At 44.5% G+C, this 13,243-nt stretch overlaps 1 protein-coding gene across 2 annotated transcripts; it reads right to left on the reverse strand.

Moving 5' to 3' along the window:
• Positions 1-243: 243 nt before the first annotated feature.
• On the reverse strand, positions 244-12,984 carry CIDEA (cell death inducing DFFA like effector a). 2 transcript variants are annotated; one of them, XM_064705818.1, is made up of 5 exons: positions 12,826-12,984; positions 8,762-8,957; positions 8,474-8,620; positions 6,164-6,345; positions 244-3,143 (listed from the first exon to the last, which is right to left on the reverse strand). In XM_064705818.1, exons 1-5 carry the CDS (start codon positions 12,861-12,863, stop codon positions 3,011-3,013), a joined length of 696 nt encoding a protein of 231 aa, XP_064561888.1. In that variant the 5' UTR covers positions 12,864-12,984; the 3' UTR covers positions 244-3,010. The 2 variants fall into 2 exon arrangements, with proteins under 2 accessions (XP_064561888.1, XP_064561889.1); XM_064705819.1 differs by having other exon boundaries at positions 8,801-8,957; positions 12,826-12,983.
• Between the last annotated feature and the right edge of the window lie 259 nt (positions 12,985-13,243).

The raw sequence follows: 13,243 nt of genomic DNA on the forward strand, positions 1-13,243 counted from the left end.
AGTGGAAAAATCTAGCTGCTTCTCCACATTCCTGCAGCAAAAAGCCCATGTATTCAGTTTTTCTGTCTTGCTAGATAATGTACAGCACTTGTATATAGTTTTCTAAAAGGTAGATAATGCAAAAGTTTTTCTGTGCTGCATACAATATACAGCTGAAGTAAAAGCCATTCTTCTTAAGCATGCTGTAAAAAAAAAAAGAAATATCAAACTGGTTCCAACTCACTGAATGACAAACTCCTCCAGTTTGACTCAAAGCCAAAATTTTATTTCCAGAAAGAAGCTGGTACAGCAGAAAACATCACCTCCAAATACTAAGCCTGTGAAAGATCCAGATTCAGAAGCAATGAAACAATTTTAGACACAACTTCCAGGACACTCCTCCCATTTTGAGAAAATAACAAAGTTGAGCTACTTTAATTCAAAATGCAAACAGCTGAACAGAGGGAATTGCTCCAAGATGGAGACTGCTGCACACAGGAGCTTCAGCAGCTCAAGTTTTAAGTGCTAAGCTGTTCAAGGAGCAGCTGCTTAAAAACACTGCACAGTCATAGCAGTTAGCTTTTCAGATCACTGCTGGATTCCCAGATAGTGCCACTGTAAACTGTGGTGAGTTAGTTCTGTAACAATTGCCTCTGGCTAAAGAAGGCTGGAATTTAGGCTCTGCACTGTTCAGACATGCACAAGCTTTTGTCCTACAGATGTTGAAGAAGCAACTCAAACAAAGCAACAATGAGCTATTCTGGTTGTTCTACCTTCTTTTAATGCTGGTGCTCCCACCATAGGCAACATAAATACTCATAGAAGCATTTAAGAGAATTTGCGTTCAAGAGGTATACTTGTTTTAATAGAATAAGTGGTCCTTAAAAGCAAAAAAATTAATTACTGTGTCCTTGTAAAGTCAGTTAAATGAATTCCTTGACAGGGAAAGACTTTGGCCAACTATCAGCATGGCAACAATCATTTATGCAAAGGGTGTCAAGAAAAATACAGATAAAACATTAAGAGGTTATATCAGAATGGAAGCGTTCTCATTACTCCCAGAATAGTTTATTGTTTTATTCTGAAGGACACCTGACAGTGCTGCAAGCTCCAGGCATTTTCTCCTGTGAGAAATTAGGAAAGAACAAGTCCTCCCCTTATCTGGAGCAGTATGCCCTCTGCCTCCTCCAGCAAATGCTCAGAAGTAGATGGGAAACAACAGGAATTAGGAAAAAAAGACAAAGCTTTTCTTAACTGTCTGTTTATTTGTAATACATCACTTAAGAGATGGGCAGAGACTGACCAAAAATTGTATCCATCAGTCCCTTTAGCACGTGGGTTCAGGCTGCCTTTCCTCTCAGCAGTGATCTGAAGGATGCAGCTCGAACTGGCACAGCCACACTCACAGTGGGAAGGAAAAAATAAGCACATGGAGGTGAGATTTGCAGCTAAAAGCAAGAGCAATTTCTCACATATCAGTGACCTCTGAAGTGAACAGATACAGCTAAGAGGTCAGAATAAATATCTCCAACCATGATACTTCATCTTTTGCACCTTTCTGCTTCTCTTTTAGCAGATCAGGTCAGTGCAGTTGGTGCACACAGTTAATGGATTCCTGTCTCAGAGGCATGGCAACAACCATGGGGTCCACAGTGGTCTTCTCCCTTTCACTCCCACTGACTTCCGTGCCTTCCTTGTTCTCTCTGCACCAGAGCTTCTCTTACTAGGTGGCACCTACTGTCAGGACAGACATTTTCTGCATCTGATGTCACCTTAACAGCTTTCAGCATTCCTGAAGTTCATGTGCAAGCAAACAACAACCTCAAAAGCTACACCAGTGAACAACCACAACTGGGCTTTTTTTCTCCTTCACCAACATGAGTCTGCACTTTGACACAAGATGCCCAAGGGTACTTGTTCTCCACTTTTCCACACTGTTGAGGAAAAGCTTACTGAAAGTTGGGCACAGCAACAGTTCAATAAACTGCAGGAAGCATTACTTTGTCCTCTAATACAGCTAGTTTTGAGAGATCATGATCCCACAAATACTCACTTTGAAGCCTACATGTATGTTACGCAAGACTAGACAGTGTCCTGCTGCTCTCCCCTGAACCCAAGGGCAACAAGATACCAGCATCTCTTACATGTACCTCAAACCCAAGTTGACACTTAGTGTCATCTTTTAACAGTAAAAACTGCAGAAGTGGTGGTTTAAACCCTAAAAAAAAGCTTCAGCAGGTTGTTTATAAGCCATGTTCACAAAACTACAGCAGATTATTCAATGCTCAGGCAGAACTGGGCATCAGATTCATTAAGAAAATGTATCAGAGTGTGAGCCCTGTGTGAGCTGTAATAACCTCAACATCCTGAAGATTTGGAAAAGAGATATCAAGAACTATAACAAAAAGGATTTATTTGTTTTAAGGGAAGTAAAAGTGATTGCACAATCTCCAATTAGACTTCATGAGAAGAGTCAGTCACTGAAGTAAGACTGAAGTTGCACTAAGTAGTTCCATTGTCAGCAGGAGTAAATAGGTACACTTCACCTCAATGTCAGCCTCACACTAATCCCAGCACTGCTAAGGATTAAAACTAACAAATAAACAAACAAACCCCACAGTCCTCCCCATGCCCTCACCTTACAGCCCAGTCTATTCAGAATGCATGTAGATAGCCATGAAAAACAAAAAAACAACCACACAAAAACCCCAATGTCCTGATTGGTGCAAAAAATATTCCATTGGTTACAAAGCATTAAAGTTTCCAAGTATACTTATTCTTAATTTTGAATTTCTGGAACAAAAACCTGCCCTCTCTCTCCTCTTGCCAGATTAGGCACCCATCTTTTTGTGGTGTTAAGAGCATATGAACATCCAACACTTCATGACTAAGGCCTACAAGCACCCCCAAACAGGATAAATGTTAGTTCACATTAGTGCACATCCCTCTGCTATAACACTGTTACAATCAGAGCTGGGCAGGACAATGTCTGTGAGCAAGGGATTCGACACCAGGAGCGTGGCTGCGGTCACTACTCCCGCCTGGATCTCACGCACATTTCTTCTTCATCGTATTCACCCATCAACTGCAGCATGTATGTTCCAGTGTAGAGCAGAAACTGTCCTGTTATTTGTGCTGCATGGGATAGTAGCTGAAGCACTTTCCTGGAAGAGAAGTAATTTGTTTAAGAAAAAAATCACCAGCAAGATGACATTGTCCCTTTCCACCCACACTATGATAAGTCAATATATTTAAAAACCCCTCTTATTCCTTCTCACTTCTGAGGAGATGGTCATTTTTGTACCTTCTTTAGAGAAAATACTTGATGGTCAAAAAACTATTGACATATTGGAAGGACCAGAAATCACATTCAACAAAGCAGACTGACATCCCGCTAGATGTGTACAGGCCTTCTGCAGAGCCATCACTCAAACCATCACACAAGAAAACAGCTTTGATTGTTGTTTGATTTGTTGCCTGGGAGCAGCATTCCTGCAGCATAAACTCACCTCATGTCTCACCTTTGTCATTCACTAATACAACCCTGTATGTATCTGCAAGCCACTGACCAAACCTGATTAGATCTGAAGCTGAACAGTCACATTACAGTGGGTACTCAAAAGCAAAACAGGTGAAGCAGGAAAATTACTGCTGTCCAAGCTGCAAGCTTAAGAATTCTCAGTTCACAACTACTTTGTTTTCTACAAATTTGGTAAAGTCAGTTTTCAAGTATATAGTGCTGTGTAAGAATCAGTACAAATCCATAAGATAACATCAGGCAAGCATCAGAGGTTGACAATGTAAACTGTCGATCTTCACAGGGGAAGAGATAATCATATTTGAATGGTCATTTATTCAACTTAGTTGTAACTGCATCTTCCATTCTGCAAGAAACAACAAGGACACAAGTACTGAGAGCTACATTTGAGTCTCCCCCCTCAGAAGTTAGGAGGGCACTCAAGTATGATGCTGAGGCATTGAGAAGCAGTACAAAAAAACTGGAACGGGATCAGTTTCTGAAGATTCAGAAACCAGACCAGTCTCTCTTCTGAAGAAAAAAAAAAAAAAAAAGATTTTCTGAATTCTTGTCTAAGAAAACACACAGCTGTGAACCCTCTGCTTCTATTCACTTGTCCTTTGAGCTTAAGCAGAGAAGGAAAAAATCTTCCTACAAATTAATTTTAACCCCGTCATGAAAGCTTTGCAGTTGAAATCCAATGCCTCAGCACAGCAGAATATCCTGTACTTAGATCCTGTGAAGCCTGTTCAGAACACTGTACCCTTATTCATGCTTCCCACACGTGCCACTGCAGCCTGTTCTTCCTGCAGCACACAGAGGAGGCCAAGGAGCTTTGCAGTTGCAAGGAAAGCTGCACCTGGTGCTGGGCTTTGAGCAGCTGCAGTGTGTCACTCGCACACAGGGGCAGTTGCCACTTGAGCCATGGAGCAAGTGATTTGTTGAACCGGACATCTGATCCTTCAGTGGGACACCACAGGGAAACACCACCAGGGGAAATGCACTAATCAGACCTGGCAAGCTCCCAGCCCCTCCCATCTGAACAGCTGCAGCATTTTTCAGTTCTTTCCCTCCACACTCAGCATGTGGGCTCAGGCAGAGAGCATCAGAGTTGGCAGTCTGGAACTCATTAGCAGAGGGACTGCACCAGGGTCCTGACATCCTCTGTCTCTGATTTCAACAGCAAGTTGAGACAGGCCATGTCACTGTTGTGTTCAAGGGTACCCAAGGTTATGTTTTCTGTCACCCTGTTCTTTGCTAGCAGAGTGCCACCCCACCCTGACAGTGACACCTCCCTTACAGCTCCACTCTGTAACATAGCAGAGCTTCCACAAGAACTCCACAGCTACTTCAGCTGCTTGCCAGCACTGCTCCTTTCTCACCAGCTGCCCTGTCTTGGCAGGGAGGCACAATTGTCACTTCAAACTCTCCTTAGCAGCACAAGTCCCAGTGCTGATACTCAGCTCCATAGCAGGCAGGCAGAGATCAGAGTTTGTTTTGGCTCGAGAGATTTTGACAAACATAAGAACTGGAGGAATGCAGCTGTTCAAGGGCAAACCTCTGCTCAGAAGAAACCCTAATGAAATCTGTGTTACAGGTGGGTGTAGCATGTAACTGGATAATCATTCTATCCTGACCAGAGAGGACTCTTGTCTCCAGCCACACCAGCTGTAGCCTGAAAGCTCAAGGACCACCCAAGTAGAGTGGAGAGGTCAGTGAGACTGAAGGACAGGGAAGAAGATCAGCATTACAGTGCTGATCAGCACACCTGCTTCAGGAGAGAAAGGACTGCTTAAAGAATGCTTCATCTAAAGGCCACATGTCACTCAGGACAAGTCCAAACTTCACTGATGACATACTCATCTGTCTGTCAGGTTTGGTCCTCAAGTGATAAAATGCAGCACACCATTGTGTGTCAACCAGAACTCTCAAAAGTCAGGTAGAGAAACTTGGGGTTGCAGCTTAACAGCTGTCAAAGCACAGCACCTCTGGGAAGGGGTCTGAACTCAGGAGTCTCCTTGGGCCAGGGCAGCTGATCTTGACAAGGCACCAACTTTCAACTCATTGCTGAAAACAGTGAACTGGAAAGGTATTATTTTGCTCCTGAATAAGACTGCTTTTCCCAACTGGCAGATCTACCAGCCCACAGCAGATCAGTGCTGCAGGAGACAGAGGTCCTTGCTCCCTTAGCAAGCCCAGAGACCACACCAGCTGGCTTAAGAGCAGTGATATCACAGTCTTACTACAGATGACAAATCCACATTAGGAGCCAAGAGTGTCATCTCTCCTCCATTTTCCTTTGCCTCCCTGTAGCTCTAGTGGTGAATCTGGCAAACAGGAGCTGCAATGTCTGAGCAAGCTTTAAGACCCCTGACTTAGATCTCAAATTCCATTCATTTCATCCCCTTGAAGTCTCCTCTTCAAAGGGCTTCTTTCCGCAGCCTCCTGCATTCTTCAGACAAACAAGTCAAGGAAATGTGAGGAAATTCTCTCAGCAGAACAAAGAAACCATACTTACACCCTTTCAGTAAATACAATAAATTGGCCAGTAGGTAAGAAATAACAAAAATCCTGATTTTATAAACAGAACCAGTGCTCCACTGAACCAATGGCAAACAGATTTTTACATTAGCACGTACACCTGCCCAGTAGTGGAAACACACTCACCGTAATACACTTTTGGCTCCCATGCATTTGATGTCATATGAGATAGAGTAGATCTCATAGAAGGTTGCCTTGATGTTTAAGCAGCCAATAAAATCCTTAGGGTTCAGTTTGTACAGGTCAAATGTGATGTTAGCTACTCCCATTTTCTTCTTTTTTCTCACAGCCACAACTCCATTTTTTGTCTGATTTAAAAAGAAAGAGACAGTTTGTACCATGACACAGGAAACTACAGCCAGACAATTGTTAACAGCGCAAATCTTCAGAAGCACCTTTGCTTACTCCAGTCTTGGGGCTAGTTCTTGGTCAAGTCTAAACTAGAATTAAAAGCATTAGCACTCAGAAAAGGAGGTCTGTAGCTCATGTATTGTTTTACAAGTTGTGAAAGGCTTCTGGACTTTTTCAAACAGACACTAAAATTTTAGAGTGACAGAGCACCTCCTGAATATTTATTTTCTGTAGTAGGGCCTCTTCAGAGTACACTGAAGCCACAGGTAATTCCTGCTATTTATTTATCCTGGTACATTCCGGCTTCTCTCTGAGGTAGTGAGGTCAGGCCACCAAACAACCAAGAGGACATCAGGTCCTTCTGATTAGTCAGGAACACAATTCTGATGAGCACTCTTGGAGACAGCTATACAGATGACATCTGTGAAAAGTCAGGGCATGCATTTCAAAACCTGGCTCACAAAATCTTTATTCCTACTAAAAAGAAACACAGGGAGGGAACCACTGCTGATTAGGCCAAGGGTTTAATAATGAGATTTTAAGACGAAAAGCAAAGGAGAGAGAGTGTAGAAAAAGTCATCTTCCACCTTAAGTGCACCCTCCTTTTTTGCAAGCAGCCCTTGTCTGCTGCAGGGTGTGTGCTTCAACAAAGGAAAGCCAAAAAGAAAACAGCCAAGAGAACCCATATTCACAGAGACATCTAGTGGATACACGGGATCCTCTGCTCAGCACATTCCTCTCAAGGTTACCGGCCTGGCAGCTGCCAGGCTGTTTTCTGCAGGCTAAATGAAGCAATGAAGTTGTGTAAGGCTGGCCCTTTCCTGTACCCGACACCCCCGCCCTCAGACAATGTCATGACAAGTCAGACAAAGTTAAACACAGCAGTTCATCATTAGCCAGCAGTGTTATGCCTGTTTTACTTTGATAAGCTCCAGCCACAGGGTCCCCTATCAACAACAGCTCCGGGCATGCACGAGCAGTTGGTGTGCTTGGAGGCATCTCCCACAGCCATTAGCACCCAGAATATTTGGGTAAAGCAGGACAGGGCTGGTGCTACACTCCAGGTGACTGGTGAGGCTGTGACAATCCCTCTGCTGTCACTCAGCACATTCTGAAGAGGGGCTGCCTCCACACTGCAATGCCAGACAGGAGACAGGGGGAAGGAGCAAGGTGGAGTCACACCCTGGCTGCAACTCCTTTCCTGCCCTTGGAGCTCGTGCCCCAGGTGCAGAGCTTGAAAAACCAGTGAGGTATTTGGGAGAAAAACACAGAGGCTGCCCACACTGCAACAGGAGACTGGGAAAACAGGGCCACATGATTGAGCTGTATGTGTGCAGGCACAAAAATTGTGTCCCTGCTTACACACAGCTCTGCAGCCAGTAGAAAAAAATTCTGATGCCAGCTTTACAGCAACAACCATCTCAAGGAAAAACATTTAGGAGCTTGACTCTATGTTACTAACGTACAGATGACTATTTCCCCATAAAAGAACTAATTGAATACTGAATTAATATGATTAGAAGGCTAAAGCAAGCCACTTTTAATAGCTCTTAAAATCTTGAAGCATGCAGACTAACATTAGGTTCTGATGCCAACCTCTGGCTATTTGCAAAATCAAACAAGGCTTTTTTTAACTATCATTAACTATTACTGCCTTCAGATGGCAGAACTTGCTTTATATTACTTTGTTTGAGCATTTTTACAGTCTAAATCTAATCTTTAAAGACGCTGTATTTTTTGTACTTCATGGAGTCAAAGTCCTAATTTTCTTTAGGTTACAAAAAGGCTCAAGAACAAATATTTCTGAGCTTCTCCAAAAGAAGGGGATTTTCCCTGTAAGTCTTTTCAGTTTAAATGTTTTACTTCAATTTCTGATGGATTTTGCCAACAGATCTATGTCCAGACAAGGGACAATAAGAAATATGAACTTGATTTTTCATCCAAGAAGTCTCAACAAGGTGTTTACATTGTACCTCTTCAGAGGAATTTTTCTTCCTCTTCTCCCCTCTTTCCAACAGTTTTAGAAGCCACAAACATTTCTCCATCCATTTCCACTCAAATGAGGAAGAAGCAGCCAATACTTACTGGTGTCCATTTCTGTCCATTTTCTAGAACCATGAAGTGTGTATTGTCATCCAGGGACTTGAAGAACTCTTCTGTGTCCACAACTGTGCCATCTTCCTCCAAAACCAGAGTAACTATCCCAGCAGTTATAACAAAGGCGTCCAAAGTCTGGAAAAAAAAAAAACCCAGGAAACTGTAGCATTCTAAAGAATCATTTAATATTGAGACTTACTTATCTGAAATACTTCCCTAGTGATGGTCTTGTTTAGAAGAACGAGAGTCTGTGGGCTGTCTTTCTGGGATACTCACAGGTATTTCCCTGTGAGCTTCAGTCAGTGTTTGCTGTACCTTGCTGAGGAGCTCCTGCAGGCTGCTGGCAACAATTCCCTTCCTGCTGCTGCGGGAGGCGTTGGACACACGGAAAGGGCGCCCTGCGGGCATGAGAGGAGGGAACAGGGTCTGTTTTGTTACTGCTCCTACTGATGCTCCCATGGATATGAAAGATCTAAGACAAATAAAAATGAAGAGTTACAAAAACAGTCACGGCAAGTACTGCAGGAAGGAGGAAGACTGTTGACATAATCACATTATACAAGTAATCCACAGATCACCTCAAGACTCTTGGAGCTTAACTTGAAAACTAAATACTGCACTGCCCTACAGATATGTTATATCTGTACACTCTCTTGCCCATGACATTTGGAAAGACTTTTAAAATTAATACAATTTCAAGCAGACACCTCTAGCTTGGCTGACATCAAGGACACAATCACAGTGAAGCTGATGGGTTGTAAAACTGAATTTAAAAAGCAGCAGCTCTTACTGCATTCAGTCACTTAGCTCATTCTCTTAATTTACAAGATAAACACTCAGTGAGATACATAATTAGTTGAAAGCAGTCTTATGTGTTAAGACATGGGTTTGTTTTAGGAAGACTGAAGATATTACCCATATTGAAAGCACCCGTTGGCAGAATGCAAGCGGAGCTTTGTGATACAGCTACACTTGACTTCAAAGAGTCAAGGCATTTATTTGTAAATTGTATCTGCAGCCTATAAAACTCCATCTGGTTTTGGAAAACACAAAATAAGAGACTTGAATGAGAAGGAGTTAAATGCAAGCAAAGTTAATATCCAGGTACATTAATACATAGTCTGCTGCCAGCAAGGCTGGAAGAATTAAATCACTTTAAGAAAGAGATTTAAAATTTTTCAGGGCAATTACATATTTACCTTTGGTAAACCAAGCACACAACACCAGTAACAGCCTATTCCCCCACCAATGTACAGATCTGCTCTCATCTACACCTAGTGACAATTTTTTCTGCCAAATGATAATGGCTAAGTCAATACTCAGCATGCCAGAAATGGCATTGTGCCTGACAACTGGGAAGGACTGATTGCTAAGCCTTTTAAAGGGAGGCAGTATTTTCTCCCACACTCCTGGACTTTACCCTCTGTATGTACCTTTGGCTCCTTCATGATGAATTGCTCAGGGATGGGAAAGGGATGCATCCCCATTTTGTTCTCCCACACAGGTGTAAAAAGTCAACTTTATGTGGTAAAATCTATTCTCTTTCAATGAGGGCAGAGTGAACTGCCAGTCTTTATCTGCAGCCAGAGAGTAAACACAGGACTTCATAGAACAACATACAATGAGAAGGTATAAAGTTACTCAACTTATGATGTCCCTTTTATGCAAATCCACACCAACCGTGCAGAATAAATATCTTTTCCACACCTCTTATGTGGTCCATAAGCATATTTCTGGAATGCACAGAATGTCATTTTTGTGCCTGAGCAGATTCAGATTTCAGCAAATAATTTGTTTACCAATCCAATTCTGAACCACTTTTTTGGGCTATCACCTTTCCTCTAAACAATAAGTCTATACCTTCCACAAAAACTCCTTGCCATTATTGGAGCTTTAACTGTTTTTAAAGGAGGAGAACATTCAGCAGTTTTGTTCCAGCTCATGCTTTTGTTGCTAGTTCTGGCTATACAGTGGCTCTCACATTTGGCATTTACACACAGGGCTGATGGAAACCTCTGTCCTTAACTGTGACAAAGCTGGAGGGGTTGAGCAGCCAGCCTGGCTTTCAGGAAACAAGCACGGTTTCACATTAAAGAGCTAATAAGCACTGTTCCTCCTGGAAAAGTGGAGGAGGACATGGGGACAGCAGCACTGTCAAGGGCATTGAAGCCCCACAGAAGGGAAGGCTGCTGGGGCAGGCCCTGTTTGCCAATCTCTCTGCTGACTAATTAATGGGGCCCCAGTCACCCCGCTGCTGTGGGCAGCTCACATTCTGAATCACTGAGTCTCTCCCTCAGGAAGGAAGGAAGGAAGCCTGCTCATCTTCTCTGGGGCTGGTGACATCACTTCACAGGGCACCCTGATGGCAAACAGTGCAGCACTGGGGTTTCAAGAGCTTTCACAGCTGATTACACCTCATTGCCTCCCACAAATTTGAAAACTTGTGTGTAGAAGAGTAACCTAAGTGATATATGTGTGAATACTCCAATTTTTTTTCTTTTTTTTTGGTGAGGACAGTCAATATCAGCCCCATTGAAAAGTTTCCTTTCCCATTTCTTGAGCCAAGCTGTCATTCACACAAGACAAGGCAAAAGGGTAACAGCCAAAACATACACACTGACAAAGAATGAGAAGTGTTAGGGACACAGCCCATGGGCAGGACTTGAGCTAACAGGGTCCAACCCAGCCAACTCTACGAGCTGCACTTTGAAGCTCTGAGCAAAAGTTTCTCAAGGAGTCAGGATCAGCCACCCCACACTGCTGTCTAGCTCTATCTAAAGTCAGAGCAATAAAAACAAACAGATCAATAAACCAGGGCTTACATTATTGCCACCGGACAGTCACTGAACAGGAAAGAAGAAGTTATTTAACAGTGGTGAAATTTCATTGATATTGATAAAACCTGTCAATATCATCTTTAAACTAAGCCTGCCTATGAGGAAGTGAGTCTGGGCTCCAGGGCAGGCTGAGGTTTCAGCTAATGAGGAGACAAAAGGCGGGGTAATGAAAAGCAGCAAGACAAACTGAGTGTGAACCCTTCCATTTCTGGGCCTATTGCTGAAAGCTTGTTTCTATTTTGTGTGCCACTCTCTTTCCTAGATCATAGGATTAAACAGACCAGCCTACATTCACAGCTCTTAGAAAGATCCATTCTTGTTGTAGCTGTCCTCAAAACACAGACAAACTAATTCCTGATACAGGGAATTCCTCTGTTAGACTAGACCAAAAATAATTTCCTATTAAAAGCTGATCAAGCTAAGTCATAAAACAAGTGGTGGAAGGTGAAGGTGCAGTCGGTTTTACTAGAAAGTTGAGTGACAGGTTAAATACAGACAAATCCACTATTGTTTTATTAATCTTTAAAGGATCAAGTCATAGCTCTTCTCTAAAGGAAGAAGGAATCCCACATCTGTGGAGAATACAAAAATATTTTATAATTGGAAGATCAAATACCTTCAAACCCTAGCATCTTATCCAGTTTGTTTTGGAAAACTACAATCTGCTAGAGAGGGCTTCACAAATGCTGCCACAAGCATTCACTCCAGTGTCAAATCTGGTGGGAGAGATGAATTAATTCTTTACGAGGACACAGGGATTAAAAGCCTGCCTTGAGCCCTGTACACATATTTCACTCCTTATCTTTGTTTGCAATATGCCCCATATGTTTGTCTAAGAATGTGGTGCAATGGTCTTCAGCCTCGCTCAGAAAAACCAGCGTTGCACAACACGGCATGGATTGATTTTTAGGTTAGGGTTCACTGGCAACCACAGCAGCACTAACAGCCAGGCAAAACAACAGAAAACAAAAATCCCAAAACAAAATAGAAAAAGGTTGGAAGTTAGTTAGTCAGGAGATTTGGGGTTCAAGTCGCAGCGCGGTTCTCCTGCTCAAACACGAGCTGTGGAGCGGCCACAAGGGCGGCGGCAGCGGATGGGCGTCCGAGCAGCGCACGGAGCTGCGCTGCCCCGGCCGGCTCGGTGACAGCACCACCGGGATTGCGGTCAGCAGCCCCGGGCGCCGAGAGGCCACTACGCCTCAAAGGCGGGTAGGGCTGCCGGGCTCCTGCCTGTGCTTCCCTCAGCAGGGCTTCAGCCGGCTGCAGGGCTGCGACACCGTCCTGACCCGCTTCTCCCACGCAGCGTCCATCGGGGTTAATCCCGCACAGCCCCGCCCGCCCCCGCACCGCGCCCTCCGCTCCGCTGCGGCCACCGAGGGCAGCCGGAGCCCACCGAGGGCACTCCGGCCCCCGGCACCGCAGGCAGCCGGAACCACCGGCCGGCATAGAGAAGGGGATGGAGAACCGGGCACGGAGAAGGGGCGGGAGCGTGCCCTCACTCACCGCAGCAGCAATCCCACGCAATCCCGTGCCGCCTCCATGGCTCGCCCGAGCGCGGGGCAGCGCCGGTCACGGCCCTTAAGTGCGGCGGGCGCGGCTCCTCCTCCGGCCCCGGCCCCTCCCTGCCCGCCTTTCCCCGGCCGCGCCGGGAACCGAGCCCCGGGACAGGGAGCGTGGCCGGGACAGAGCCTGTCCGCTGTCCCAGGAATGCAGCAGCAGGTGCCAGGGAGCGCTTTGGGAAGGGGTGTTTCTTCAGGAGGCGCCTTGTGGGTTACCTGAGAAAGGAGAGGAGAGGTTTTGTTCAGCGTGTGGGGGATGCGCTCCGCACGTTTGCTGCTTACAGCTCATGGAACAGGGCAAGGCAATCTCATTTGCGGCCGGCCGGCATTAGGGCAAATCAGCAGATTAAGTGTCTCAGCTG

Source organism: Zonotrichia leucophrys, chromosome 2, assembly GCF_028769735.1.
Source record: "Zonotrichia leucophrys gambelii isolate GWCS_2022_RI chromosome 2, RI_Zleu_2.0, whole genome shotgun sequence".
Lineage (NCBI taxonomy): Eukaryota > Metazoa > Chordata > Aves > Passeriformes > Passerellidae > Zonotrichia > Zonotrichia leucophrys.

Excerpts from the sequence above, each read along its gene's own strand:
- CIDEA (XM_064705818.1), bottom strand. The coding sequence starts at position 12,863 with ATGGAGGCGGCACGGGATTGCGTGGGATTGCTGCTGCG. Across the intron at positions 8,958-12,825 it reads TGCGTGGGATTGCTGCTGCG|ATCTTTCATATCCATGGGAG; the intron begins GTGAGTGAGGGC and ends TATTTGTCTTAG. Across the intron at positions 3,144-6,163 it reads GGAGCCAAAAGTGTATTACG|GAAAGTGCTTCAGCTACTAT; the intron begins GTGAGTGTGTTT and ends CTTCTCTTCCAG.